The 15485-nt window shown below is 37.0% G+C and overlaps 1 protein-coding gene across 7 annotated transcripts in view; it reads right to left on the bottom strand.

Moving 5' to 3' along the window:
- Positions 1-15485, bottom strand: part of FBXO16 (F-box protein 16) — a 62743-nt gene that overhangs the window by 19849 nt on the left and 27409 nt on the right. For 5 of the 7 annotated variants that reach the window (XM_072796147.1, XM_072796148.1, XM_072796144.1 and 2 more), the window contains 2 exons: positions 9990-10222; positions 2928-3030 (listed from right to left, as the gene is read on the bottom strand). In XM_072796147.1, the coding sequence (XP_072652248.1) occupies positions 2928-3030; positions 9990-10222 (336 nt within the window). Of the gene's footprint in view, positions 1-577; positions 818-2020; positions 2822-2927; positions 3031-9989; positions 10223-15485 lie in introns of those variants that run through there. The other 2 variants (XM_072796150.1, XM_072796149.1) reach the window with 2 other exon arrangements.

Raw genomic sequence — 15485 nt, 5'->3', positions numbered from 1 at the left:
ATGAAGCTCTACCTTTGCCAAGTATCCAAGTATTTTCTGCTTACAGGAGCCAAGGAATCCTCAGTGTTCAGGTCTCAGGTACCTTCTGGGCCACTTTGAGGGTCTGTCCTTCTCATCCTCACCTTTATAATGTGTTCCCCTGAATTTTGCCGCTCACCTGTATGCCCAGTTCCTCCTACATATCTCCATACATACACCTATCTAAAGGATGTGAGAACTTTCTATTGAATGAACATGGTGTTGTCTCCATTGCCATGGCACCAGGCTGCGTCTACCACCCTCTCTGCAGTGGCAAGTCTCGAGTTCTGCTCCCTTCTTTCCTGTCCCCTAATTGAATTTCCTCAAAACCCATTTCCTCTTCTCTCAGGTCCCACATCCAGCATTTCCTAATTTTCACAACTGTCTTGCATTACTGAGGAGGTTGCTTATTTCCTCTGAGCTAGGTGGCCCACAGTGAGGGCAAACTGCCACCACGTGGAGAGCGGGCCTGAGCCACACGCTGCCTCGCGGCCCCACACAACCAGGCTTGTCATAGGCATCCTTACCGAGAGAATGATCCTAGCACGCTTCTGGAGGGTTTATTTTATTTTATTTTTTTAAAGATTTTTTATTTATTCATGATAGTTACACAGAGAGAGACAGAGAGGCAGAGACACAGGCAGAGGGAGAAGCAGGCTCCATGCAGGGAGCCCGATGTGGGATTCGATCCCGGGTCTCCAGGATCGCGCCCCAGGCCAAAGGCAGGCGCCAAACCGCTGCGCCACCCAGGGATCCCACTTCTGGAGGGTTTAATGATGCCTTATGCTCCTTATCAAAACTACCAAGCATAAATAGTGATTATAATTAGTATATTTACATAAACAATACAAGTACATCAATACAACTGCACACTTCATTTTATTAATGGCTTCACCATTCTCTCTCATTGTCTAATTTGTCCTGGTCTCCCTTAATGAGCACAACTTTTAAAGTTTATAAATATAATGAATTTTTTTAATGTACGCAAACCCTTCTAGTGTGTGACAGATGGTTAATGTCAAAAGCCCCTAAAGAAGGCTTCTGTGTAGCCTTTTATTTTGTCTTGTGTTTTAAGCCAGAGAAATGCTTGACTGTGCTGATAATTTATAAGCATACATCAACCATCAACTTTTATCGTCCTTTAAATTCCCAGCTCTCCCCTGGATTTCTCTTCTACTCCTGGCTTAGAAAGGGCTGGGAAACTGGGCAGAAGTGTGCCTAAATGGCCTGTGTGATAAGCCTCATAAAGTTATTTTTCTCAATTAATCGTTTTCACTGACAATTTTACTGCTCTGCGTTCAGCTTCTCCATTCCCTTGGGCATCTGTACATATGTCTGTTATAAACCTCATCCAGTCCAACAAAATTGGCTCCTCAATACAGACTGCCCTATTTTTTAAAAAGCTCATTTTAAAAAGCTCTCTCTCTCTCTTTTTGAAACATAACACTTGAAAATACATTTAAACAGAAAGTAATAGCTTTAAAGCAGAGCTCTAAAAGTGATTTATTCATAAGTACATACTTATTCCTCTCCCAATTGACATCTATTTTATATTAATTTTCCTTGAGTGTGTATCCTCAGCTTATTTCTAAATCTTTACTACTAAAATGAACTTTTTATTCCACCCTTATTCTTTTCTACTTTGCTCCAAAGACTCTCATACGGGCTGAGAGGGATCCACTGGGTGTACGGAACCACAATTTGGAAAACTCTGCTATGAAATAATAATGCTCCCTAGTCACAATCACTGACTTTATTAGGTAGTCAATTAGCTATTTTTAATTAGGGAAGGAAAAGTTTCTAATTCATTTTTTCTGAAGTGACTTGAAGTGCACTTTTATAATCATGCTCCACTGGTAACAGGAAAACTATGGAAAGTACACCTTTTTTCTTAGGTAAGTTGAACCTTCACTCTATAAGTTAGTAATTTATTTTATTTTTTTTTAAAGATTTTATTTCTTTTTTTTTTTTTTTAAGATTTTATTTCTTTATTTGAGAGAGTGAGTGAGGGAGAGAGAGCATGAGTGGGGAGAGAGAAAAAGGGAAAGCAGATTCCCCTCTGATCAGAGAGCCCGATGTGGGAGCTCAATCCCAGGACCCTGGGATCTTGACCTGAGTAGAAGGCAGACACCCAGGGGCCCCCAGAAGTAAGTAATTTCTAGAGAAATCTCTATAGCCCATTCTCCCTCACCCCAAAGGACTCACAGCAGAAGAATCAATGATAATAATGTTCCCTTTATATTGTATACTTTTTCACAGCAGATTCATATACTTCAGTTCATCCAGGTTTTTTTTAAAAGATTTTATTTATTTTATTTATTTATTTGACACAGAGAGAGCACAAGCAGGAGGAGCAACAGCAAGAGAGGGAGAAGCAGGTTCTTTGCTGAGCAGGAAGCCCAAGGCAGGGCTTGATCCCAGGACCCTAGGATGACCTGAGCTGAAGGCAGAGGCTTAACTGACTGAGCCATTGAAGGGTCCCCAGTTTTGTTTTTTTTAAATAGATGAGAAAATAGACTTAGAGTCTCATGGGAATAAAAAGTAGCACATAGGGAATACAGTCACAGATATTATGATAGTGTTGTATGATGACAGATGTTAGCTCTACTTGTGGTGAGCACAGCATAATGTATAGAGATGTTGAATCACAATGTTGTACACCTGAAACTAATGCAATACTGTATGTCAACTATACTTAAATATTTTTTTTAAATAGAGGCTTAGAGAAATTAAATAAAGGATGTCTTCCAGGTCACATAGCTTGTCAGTCAGAGACTAGAATTTAAATCACCACTTGATGATTCTGATTAAAAAAACAAAACAAACAAATTTCATTTCACAAATAGGATTAGAGATCTAGCAATTTTCATAAACATTATGGTACAGAAGCTTTTATAAGTAATACTTACCAGTGACTGCGCTTTTCTTAGCCTAGATCTGTCCTGCAATTTATTTTTCTTATCACGTGACTGTCGACTGAAATCTGGGTTCATTTCATGTCTTTTCCTCCTCCTGTAAATTCAAAGTCATTAGCACATTACAAACAATCATTCTAAATTTGTATAGCTATTTGTCTGTTTGATTTTGTGGTTCCTGTGGTTTAAATGATTGTTTTCATTCAATTGGAAAGGAGCCAAATATAATATCACTAGAAAACTGGTTGAATAAACTCTGGCAAATCCATGCAATGGAGCACAGCGAAAAGGAAAGCATGGTATTTCTACATACAGCTGTGGGGTGATCTCCAGGATATACTGTTATATGAAAAAAGAAAGGTGAATAAAATGGTATGCGTTGTGTATATTTTATTTCAGAAACAGATGTATTTACTTAAATTTTGTCAAATGGAAGGACTAGGGGCACCTGGGTGGCTCAGTTGGTTAAGCGTCTGCCTTAGGCTCAGGTCATGATCCCAGGGTCATGGGATCAACCTGGCATTGGACTCCCTGATCATCAGGGAGTCTGCTTCTCCCCCTGTCCCTCACTCTGCTTGTGCTCTCTCACACACTCTTTCTTTTCTTTTTTTCTTTTTTTAAAGATTTTATTTACTTATCCATGAGAGACACAGAGACAGAGGCAGAGACATAGGCAGAGGGAGAAGTAGGCTCCCTCCTGGGAGCCCAATGTGGGACTCCGGGATAACAACCTGAGCCAAAGGCAGGCACTCAACCACTGAGCCACCCAGGTGCCCCAATTAATAAAAATTAACAATAAAGAAATATGGGATACCTGGGTGGTTCAGCAGTTGAGCACCTGCCCCTGGCTCAGGGTGTGATCCACGGTCTCAGGATCGAGTCCCACACTAGGCTCCCTGCCTGGAGCCTGCTTCTCCCTCTGCCTATGTCTCTGCCTTTCTCTCTCTGTGTCTTTCATGAATAAATAAATAAAATCTTTAAAAAATAAAAATAAAGAAATATTTTTAGCATAACATTTTGAAAACTGGTTACCTATAAGTAGGATTCCCATGAGATCCAATCAAGAACAAAGAACAGTATGGAGGAGTAGGAACAGAAGCTAGACTTTTCCAAATATACTTTGTTTTATATATCTGACTTTGGAATCTTCAATTTTTCTCAAAGGGACAAAATCCCCCAAATTTAAGAACAAAATGAAAGGGCAGCCAGGGTGGCTCAGCGGTTTAGCACCACCTTCAGCCCAGGGCCTGATCCTGGAGACCTGGGATGGAGTCCCATGTTGGGCTCCCTGCATGGAGCCTGCTTCTCCCTCTGCCTGTGTCTCTGCCCCTCTCTCTCTCTGTCTCTCTCTCTCTGTGTGTCTCTCATGAATGAATAAATAAAATCTTAAAAAAAAAAAGAACAAAATGAACAAAAAAAGAAACAATCTTGTCTCTGGAATTGGTATTACTACACTGAGGAACTAGGGACTTTAACATAGTAATTTGAATATTCTTAGTAGAATATAAGGACAAAAACACAGGCAAAGAAATCTTAAACTGTTTTTAGTAATCCTATTGTTTGAATCAATATTAGTATTGATTTTCTAAAACTATCATATATATTTGGATAAAGCAAGGATCAGCAAACTATAACTCTGAGGCCAACTTGGCCCAGTGCCTGTTTTTGTAAATAAAGCTATATTGGGACATACTCATGCTTATTTTTTGCATATTATCTTTAACTATTTTCAGGCTACAATGGCAGAGCAGTTGTGACAGAGTGACGTCCTGTAAAGCCTAACATATTTATCATTTAGTGCTTTCTAAAAAAGTTTACCTGTAATAATGGACCTAGGCAATGGTCCTCAAAACCACTAACATTACACACAAAAAGAGACAACCAGAAGTTATGTGCCTCGTGATAGAAGTACATGATCTTATATACTCCAGCCTCTAGATCTGACTACCAGTATGGCCAAGTACAGGAGACAGAGGAACACGTTAAGCTGCATATTGGGAGTACAATCAGCAAAATTGAGAATGTGAAAAGTTCTACAGGTTGATCTCTATAACAAACAAATTACAAGGGAGAGAAAAAGACAGAGGGTAAGCCCCTAGATCCAAAAAAGATTTAAGTGACACATGGACTAAATACAATCCACAGACTTCGTCTGGAACTTGATTAAATAAACCAACTGTTTAAAAATACTATTTATGAGACATTCAAAGATACCTCAAAACTGACTTGATATTTGATTGATTATATTGTGGAGTCATCTATTGATTTCAATGTGATATCATATCATGATTTTTAGAAAGAGTTTATCTTTTGAGGATAGGTATTTATTGAAATATATATGAATGAAATAATGACATTTAGGTTTGTCTCCAAAGTGACCTGGGGGAAGGGCAGAGTGGGTGAGGGATAAATGAAACCAGATTGGTCATGAATTCAAAACTATTAATGCTAGCTGATGGTTACAAGTGGTTGTATTCTCTCTACTCTTACATATATTTATTTCCATTATAAAAATTATATTTAAAAGATCAGCTTTGCCCAAATATTTCTTGTTGCTTAATTTGCAAAACTTTCTCCCAACTTTTAATTAAGAAGTTTCAAACATACAAAATAGTTGAAAGAATAGCACAGTAATCACCCATACACTCTCCAACTAGATTCAACAATTAGTGACATTCAGTTATTTTTGCTTTCTCTCTCTCTATATATATAGATACATATGTATACATGCACAAGCCACATATATGTGCAGGTATGTATTTTTCGCTACACCATAGGAATATAAATTACAGACATTTCACCCCTAAATACTTCAATATTCATCTCCTAAGATAAAGACATTTGCCTCCTCAACCACATTAGTATCATGATACTTTGGAAAACGAACAGTAATTCTTTATTATCATTTAATATTCAGTCCATATTCAAATTTCTGCAATTGTCCCAAGAACGCCTTCTTTTTTGAAAGATTAGAATTCTATCTAGATTCAAACTGTATTTGGTTATGTCTCTTATGTTAGAATATTTTCCCCACTTCTTTATTTTTCCCCATGGCACTGACTCTTCGAAGAGTCCAAGCATCTGGTCTATGTCGGTGAATATAGCACATGCACTTAGAAAAAATGTGTTTGTGGAATTGTCTATCTTTTTAAAGCTGTCAATTTTTGTCTTATGTTCTTTGAGGCTTTGTAATTAGGTACATATGCATTTATAACAGTTACATATTTTCGTTTAGTTAATATTTATATTATTATGAAGTGCTGCCCTTTATCTTTGGTAATACTTTATCTTAATGTCTATTTTATTTAATGTTAATGGCCATTCTAGCCTTCGTATGCTTATTTCTTTGCATGGTACATCTTTTTCCATCACTTCATTTTCATTTATTTTTAAGATTTTATTTATTTATTCATGATAGACATAGAGAAAAAGAGAGAGGCAGAGACACAGGCAGAGGGAGAAGAAGCAGGCTCCATGCTGGGAGCCCGACACAGGACTCGATCCCAGGACCCTGGGATCATGCCCTGGGCCAAAGGCAGGCGCTGAACTGCTGAGCCACCCAGGAATCCCGCATCACTTCATTTTTAAACTTATTTGTGTCTTTAAATTTAGGGTGTGTCTCTTGTAAAATATATACAGTTGGTTCTTGCCTTTTTACCTGTTCTGATAATGTCTGACTTTTAATTGGATGTTCAATACATTAACATTTAATGTAATTATTGCTTTTCACAAAAAGTATTTGAGTTTCACAGAAAACTCAGGACAATAGCACTTAATGTACCATACATATGCCTGGGTATCTAAATTTGCCTCTCTTTCATTTACCACCATAGTTCAGACTAAGGGCCATATACATACTCTTAAATATTTTCTTCATGGATATATTGATCAATACACAGTCAATACATTCACAATGATTCAAAATTCAAGAGTTCAAAAGGATGTGCAGTGAAATTTGTCCTATCTATCCTTGTCTCCAACTTACTGTTCTCTTCCTTGAAGGCAAGTGATATATATTAGTTTATTGTGTATATTCCAGAGATATTTTATGTATAGATATTTATGAATATATACATATATTCTTTCTTCTCCATCTACTTTATTTTTTTTATTTATTTATGATAGTCATCACAGAGAGAGAGAGAGAGAGAGGCAGAGACACAGGCAGAGAGAGAAGCAGGCTCCATGCACTGGGAGCCCGACGTGGGATTCGATCCCGGGTCTCCAGGATGGCGCCCTGGGCCAAAGGCAGGCGCCAAACCTCTGCACCACCCAGGGATCCCTCCATCTACTTTAATATAAATGGTAGAATGTCTTTTAAGCTTTGATTGTACCTTGTTTTTTTTTTTTTTTCTGCCCAATATTTTCTAAATTACCAGCAAACTAATTAGGCTTTTTCTGATACAACTAGATAAAGTTCATGAATTCAAAGGCTATACTTCTCTCAAAATCAGTTAATGAGTATTGCAAAGCTAATCAGTGTTGATATAAAAATGAGTAAGACATGGTCTGCATGCTCAAAGAGTTCAATTCTTGCCTAGTTAGGGATACCACTCTCATCTCACCTCCAAAGGGACTCCAATAGTCCTGAAAATACACATGTAATCTCAATGTCCCCAAGTCACCAAACTTTCTGGAATTACTCTTTCTTTTTTTTTTTAATTTTTTAAAAATTCAATTAATTAACATAAATGTATTATTAGTTTCAGAGGTAGAGGTCAGTGATTCATCTGTCTTATATAACACCCAGTGCTCATTACATCAAATATCCTTTCTTTTATTAGCCAAATAATATAATTTTAGAAACTATCCTACAAAAGAGGTATTTACTTACTATGTGTCAGGCACTATCATAAGCATTTCACATACATGAGGATTACCTCACAGGGATCCTATGAGTTAGATATTACTTACTGCCATTTTATAGGTATAGAAACCAAGGCACAGAGAAGTTAAGGAACTCCCCAGGATCACATTAGAAGTGTGGGAGTCTGGATTTGAACCCAAGTAATATGGCACCAGAGCCTGTATACTGCCACCATCTTATGCTGCCCTGATGTTAATCTGTTGAAATATCTTCTGAAAACATGGACATATGTGTGTGCTATATACATGCACATATGTGTGTCTATCAACAAATAAACATACGTATGTATATACAGATACAGATTTATATTTTTTTACTTTTTCCTCTTTCTGTACAATGGGTGGCATACTATAGATACTCTCTTAAAATTTGCTTTTCTCACTTAACAACCTACCCTCTCACTCCTTATCAGTTCATAGAGCGCTTCCTCATTTCTACTGTTGCCTTAGTTCACCACTGTGTAAATGGACCATACATAGTTTATTCAACAGACACTATGTATGAAAATTTAAGTTATTCACAATATTTAAAAGTTGTAAACAATCCTGCAGTAAAACCCCTGCACAAACATTCTTTCCATATTTTCAAGGTTGATTCCTAAAAGTGGGATTTGGGGGTCAAAATGTAAATGCATACGTATTTTTGCTAGATAACTGTCAAACACCCCTCCATAAGGTTATGCTAATTTATCTTCCCACCTGCAATGTATGAGGCTGTTTGCCCACAGCCTTACCAACAGAAAGTACTGTCAAACTTTTAAAGCTTTTGCCAATCATATAATTGAAAAATGGTAAAATAATGAGATTTGTTAGTGGGAATGGGGGTGGAAAAGACAACAGGGTGAGAGTGGAGTAGAAGAGATGAGGATGTGAGTATATCTTTTGTGCACTTCTTGTATATTTTTATATAGTTTTAACTTTAGAACAATGTAACATACCTACACTGATGGTAAAAGGAGATATTTAAAAAAAAGAACCCAGGGACGCCTGGGTGGCTCAGCGGTTGAGCCTCTGCCTTCAGCTCAGGGCATGATCCTTCAGTCTGGGATGGAGTCCCACACCGGACTCCTTGCAGGGAGCCTGCTTCTCCCTCTGCCTATGTCTCTGCCTCTCTCTCTCTCTGTATCTCTCATGAATAAATAAATAAAATATTTTTTAAAAAGAACCCATATAACTTTGGAACACAGTATTATGAATATATGTCCTCAGACTAAAATCAAAAAGAATTATAAACAAATATTGAATTCTAATTAGTAGATTTTTTTCTTAGGATTTTATTTATTTATATGACACAGAGAGTGAGCACAAGCAGTGGGAGCAGCAGAGGGAGAGGGAGAAGCAGACTCCCCACTAAGCAGGGAGCCCGACAAAGATGTGGGGATTGATCCTAGGATCCCAGAATCATGACCTGAGCTGAAAACAGAAGCTTAACCAACTGAGCCACCTAGGTGTCTCAGCAGATTTGTTTTAATTATGAAATGGGTTAGTTATATTGAAATTCCTTTCTGAATTTGTTTTTTTTTAAGATTTTATTTATTTATTCATAAGAGACACACACACACACACACACACAGAGGCAGAGACACAAGCAGAGGGAGAAGCAGGCTCCATGCAGGGAGCCCAATGTGGGACTCGATCCCGGGACTCCAGGATCATGCCCTGGGCTGTAGGCAGGTGTTAAACCACTGAGCCACCCAGGGATCCCCTCCTTTCTGAATTTGTAAGTAAATATATACTGTTTTTTAAATGTGTATATATACTACATAGTATAGAATTTTTATATAACTTATATATGTACATATAATATATAATCAAACTCATATATGTGTATATATAACTTGTATAAATAAATATGAAAGCCCGATTTCTCACTGTCAGAGAAGGGAGGTGCAAATATGAAAAAGGAAAAGACCAGAACGAACTCTATGGTGCTAGACTGAAATTTGAAGTCTTAAATATTAAAAGAAGCTGTAACATTAAGTCATTACAGCTACAAGATGCAATCAAATCCAAATGAACAGGGTAAATTTGCCAATAGTGGTTTATTTACCTTTCAATTACTTTTTGCTTCTATGTATTGAAAGATATTTGCATTTCACAGTAAATTCTATTTTCCTCTTGTCATATAATTAAGTGCCAGCAAATTGTTTCTAACAGCAAATAAATAGAGAAGAGCATAGAGCTTCTCACCCTTGCCAGATTTGCTCAATGGGGTCACAGTTGTCCAGATAATTGAAGCGAATGATATCAGTTGGGTGCTTATCAGAGGATCGCCAGGGTGGGAGTTCTTTCTCCGCTGCGTGAGTCTTCTTCCTCAAAGAGGAAGAGGACCGGAAAGCTGATGCAGGAGACTGCTTTTCCCCTGGAGACCTGCTTGTAACTGGTTGAACATTGGCAATGGAAAACCCATCTTTTGGAGGCGTCTAGAACAAGAAAATTAATTATTTCTGGTCTTAGAACATCATAAAAATCACAACAATAAAACAAAGCAGCAGCAGCAGCATCACCACAATTACAGTGATAAAGGTGACAATAATGAAGCAGCCACCAACCCAGGAGTCCTTGTATATGCTAGGTACTGTCTCAGGAAGTTTTCATGTATTATTTTATTTAATTTTCATAATAACTCTAAAAGGTAATAGTTACTACTCCCATTTTACAGAAGAGGAAACTGAAGATAGGACAAGTAGATGAGCTTGTCCTCTACTACATAAGTAGTAAGACAGAAGGTCAGAATTTGAATCTAGGACTGTCTTGCTTCAAGCCTTTGCACTAAACCTCTTTATCCTGTACTGCCACCTCTTCCACCACATCATTGCATAATTTTTTCACGACTGCAGTTAATTGACTCATGAACACGTGCACATTCCAAAAATTAGTTCTCCAGGCTTAATTATCTGTAACACATAGGGACAACTTTGAGTTATACAGAGGTAGACTATAGATTTTATCAATTATCAAAACCTTAACTGCTCCCAAAGAATACTTTTGCTTTAATTTCCCAAATGGAAAGTCTATTTTTGTGTGTGAAATTCATAAGGTTTTTATGTGGTTGTAACCTAAGGGAAGTGGTTAATGGTATGTTGAGAAGCCATTAAAGGCTTAATTTTTGTTCTTTAAGAGATTAGGGAAGCTTTGTATGGTAAATTGGTTTGCTTGAATTGTTTGTGACAATTAAGAAATTCCCCAATCCATTCAAGCAGAATCAGTTAGTTTCTTACCCTTGTTTTAAGTGTTCTTTGTATCTACTTCTGATACAGGACAGTACTTGGTACTCAGTGTCGTAATTGGGTATTTGTCTATGTCCTAGGCCACTAGACTAGACTCCTTGAAAGCAGGGTTAGGATCATTATACTCAGCATCGACCATACAACAGTATTTTTTTAAAAAGATTTTATTTAGGGATCCCTGGGTGGCGCAGCGGTTTGGCGCCTGCCTTTGGCCCAGGGCGCGATCCTGGAGACCCGGGATCGAATCCCACGTCGGGCTCCCGGTGCATGGAGCCTGCTTCTCCCTCTGCCTGTGTCTCTGCCTCATTCTCTCTCTCTCTCTGTGACTGTCACAAATAAATAAAAATTTAAAAAAAACAAAAAAAACAAAAAGATTTTATTTATTTATTCATGAGAGAGAGAGAGAGGCAGAGACACAGGCAGAGGGAGAAGCAGGCTCCATGCAGGGAGCCCGATGCAGGACTCGATCAGTATTTAATAAGTATTTATTAATTTAATGAATGATTGTAGTTTGGTAAATTAAGAAGAAATTTTATATTTATATAAAATTATATATTTATAATTTTATATATTATATAAATTATATTTATATAATAGCTCATTATTGGTTTAATATTTAATATTTTGTTCAGGTCTCATTTAGAATGGACATTCATTTAATTTCTCTGAGCCTGGGATCCCTGGGTGGTGCAGGGGTTTAGCGCCTGCCTTTGGCCCAGGGCGCGATCCCGGAGATCCGGGATCGAATCCCACATCGGGCTCCTGGTGCATGGAGCCTGCTCCTCCCTCTGCCTGTGTCTCTACCTCTCTCTGTGTGTGTGTGTCTATCATAAATAAATAAAAAATTAAAAAAAAATTAAAAAAAAATAATTTCTCTGAGCTTATATTGAACAAAATCTGTTTTTGCTGAAGAAGGTCTAGTTTAATACTACTGGTAATAAATAATATATGATAATAAAAAATTTCAGGGGGGAAATTCAGGCATAAGTGCTAGTAATAATATATAAATAAACATTGTTCATTCTGAAAAGTAACAAAATGTTTGACACTTTAAAAAAATAGGATATAATGAAAACTGATGAGTTTTCTATATTAAGTAAACAAAAGTTTTGTTCACTTCACCTAGGGTCTTTGAGAATTTTTAAAATCATGATATTGCACTTTTGTTTATGTTTTTGTCTGCATATACTGAGGTGATTATACATCTTTTCTCTTTTATTCTGTGAATTATATATATATTTTTAATATTATGCCAATTTTACTTCCCATGGATACTTCCCACTTGGTCATCATGTATTATCCTTTCTTTATATAGAACTTGATTTAATATACTAATATTTTTATATCTCTGTTCATAAGGAATATTAATCTGTGGTTTTGTTTTCTTGTAAAGGCTTTATCTGGTTTTGGTATAAAGGTAATGGGATGGGAAGTATTCCTTCATCTTTTATTTTTTTATTTTTTTTCATCTTTTATTTTATGAATTTCTGTAGACTTGGTATTTCTACTTTAAATGTGTGATAGAATTCACCAGTGAAGCTATCTGGTTCTGGAGCTTTGTGGAAAGTTATGAATTCAATTTTTATTTTTTATTTATTTTATTTTTTAAAAAGATTTTATTTTTATTTATTCATGAGAGACACAGAGAGAGGCAGAGACACAGGCAGAGAGGGAAGCAGGCTCCCCCGGGTGGAGCCCGTTGCAGGACTCAATCCCAGGACCCTGGGATCACGACCTGAGCCAAAGGCAGATTCTCAACCACTAAGCCACTTAGGTGTCCCATGAATTCAATTTTTAAATTGGTAAAGATTTATTCATGTTTTCTATTTCCTTGTGAGACTGCTTTTGTAAACTGTATTTTAAAGAATTGCCCATTTCATCCAGGCGGTTGAATTTAGTTACATGGACTTGTTCATAATATCCTTCTTATGTTATAGGATCTGTAGTGATGCCCCCTCTTTCATTCCTATTACTAGTAATTTATGTTTTCTCTCTTTTTTCCCGTCATCAACCTAGCTAGATTGGCTCCTTCTATCTACTTTGGGTTAACTTACTCTTCTTTTTCTAGATGAAGTCTTTTTGAAATTACGTTCTTTGGATAGATAGCATAGCCTGACAGACAGTTATAAAGGTCATTCTAGTCCAGTCCTCTCATTTTAAAGTTGGGGGAACTAATATTAACCACAATCATTTGCTTGTAAAATGCTTTCAAAAGCTCTGCTGGAGCACCTGCCAGGTACAGGGTATTGAGGGAAGGTGCTTGAATGAAAGTAAATTATGCTCTAATCCAGTGGCTGTCTATGTTTGCCATCACTGGAGCAACCTCACAAGGAATCACACAAATTATTCAAGTACACATAGCGCTGATAGTTGACTTTTTATTTATTTTATTTTTTAAAAAAGATTTTATTTATTTATTCTTGAGACACACACACACACACACACAGAGGCAGACACAGGCAGAGGGAGAAGCAGGATCCCTGGTTTCCAGATCAGGCCCTGGGCTGAAGGCAGCGCTAAACCGCTGAGCCACCCAGGCTGCCCGACAGTTGACTTTATAACCTTAGTCATATGACTTAGTCTTTCTCACTTAAGTCTATTTATTAAACAGAAAAACTGGGGTGTCTGGGTAGCTCAGTTGGTTGAGCATCTGCCTTTGGCTCAAGTCATAATCCCAGGGTCCTGGGATGGAGTTCTTGCTCAGTGAGAAGTATGCTCCTCCCTGCTTATGCTCTCTTTCTTTTGCTCTCTCTCAAATAAATAAATAAAATCTTAAAAAACAAAACCCAGAAAAACTAAAGTTTGATATACCAAAGTGTTCCCTAAAGAAGTTTAATACTAAGCAATTTTCTTGCATCAGAATGATTCATCATTTTTAAATAAAGTTATGCACATTTTATAGAAAAGAATTACAACTAAAGACAAAGCTTTCAAGTCAGTTTTACAAATAATACTCAAAACGTCTTCTCCTTCTATAAGCTGGCTAATCACTTTTCTCTTCTCTGCCCAAGTATGGCCCAAGCTTCAGCTATTGAATGCCATTCTCTGCCTTCTAACTGAAAATGAAAGTTAAGAAAAGCCTTATCAGTTTTTGAAATCATAGCTATAGGGGATGCCTGGGTGGCTCAGCAGTGGGCATTTGCCTTCAGCTCGGGGTGTGATCCCAGAATCCAGGATTGAGTCCCACATCAGGCTCTCTGTGGAGAGCCTGCTTCTCCCTCTGCCTGTGTCTCTGCCTCTCTCTGTGTGTCTCTCATGAATAAATAAATAAATCTTAAAAAAAAAAAAAAAGAAATCGTAACTATGGTAATTTTTAAAACAACTTTTTCTATCACTACAGTTTACATTTTTCTTTTTTTTTTATTATTTATTTATGATAGTCACAGAGAGAGAGAGAGAGAGAGAGAGAGAGAGGCAGAGACACAGGCAGAGGGAGAAGCAGGCTCCATGCACCGGGAGCCTGACGTGGGATTTGATCCCGGGTCTCCAGGATCGCGCCCTGGGCCAAAGGCAGGCTCTAAACCGCTGCGCCACCCAGGGATCCCTACATTTTTCTTTTTTAAAAAAATCCTCGTGGCGCACACCAATTACTGAAATCAGAAAGGCTAGTTTTATCATTGCAATTGTAACAATATTAATTATGCATAGTTTATTACTATACTAAATGTAGATGGATTCTACTTTAAAACAATAAAGCTAAACCTAAATGAGCAAGTTAGGAGTTGACTATTCATCTTTCAAAAGGTTTCTTCAATTTTAAAAGGATTCACTGCAATTTTTTCATAGAATATGATACCCCTGTGGTTTTAAAAATCATTAAAAAATTTAATTTACACATAATTTTTCAGGAACTCATCTATTGTACAAAATGACGCACAGCTCTGAATGTGTACAGATCACACCATAAAGAAAAGGCTCATAAAATTTTCCCATGAGTCATCTAATTAACTGTGACTATAAGAATGAACGTAAACATTGGTTATAATGTAGGGAAAACAACTAGAAAAATTATTCTCACATTATTTACTTTTTATGATTATATGTAAATGCTTTACATTGCTTAGTTTCTAGATTAAAAAGAACTTTAGTATACTTGTTATTCCAAAATTATGGATTTATTGGAAAACTTTTCTTAGGAATGATATAAAAATAAACTTTACCTCACCTGGTAGAATCAGAAAATTTTATTTTTTTTTATTTTTATTTTTTTAGAAAATTTTAATTACTAAGGTAAAATTTGATGACCCATTGATAGCAAATGCTGCACATTGTCCACAGAGTCCTGATGTCAGAATTGCCTGGCGTGTGAGTCAGAGATATGAAAATCCAGGAATCTGAACAGAGTGAGGATCTCTCCTATCCTAACCCCCTGGGTGGAGCTGCAGTTTGGGAGTGTCCAATGGGGGCGGTCAGCTAACATGGGGATGTCTTGAAAAAGACTATCAAGTTTCAGAAA

The sequence above is a fragment of the Canis lupus genome, chromosome 24 (genome assembly GCF_048164855.1).
Source record: "Canis lupus baileyi chromosome 24, mCanLup2.hap1, whole genome shotgun sequence".
Taxonomy (NCBI): Eukaryota; Metazoa; Chordata; class Mammalia; order Carnivora; family Canidae; genus Canis; species Canis lupus.
This window is presented reverse-complemented; position numbering and strand designations above follow the sequence as displayed.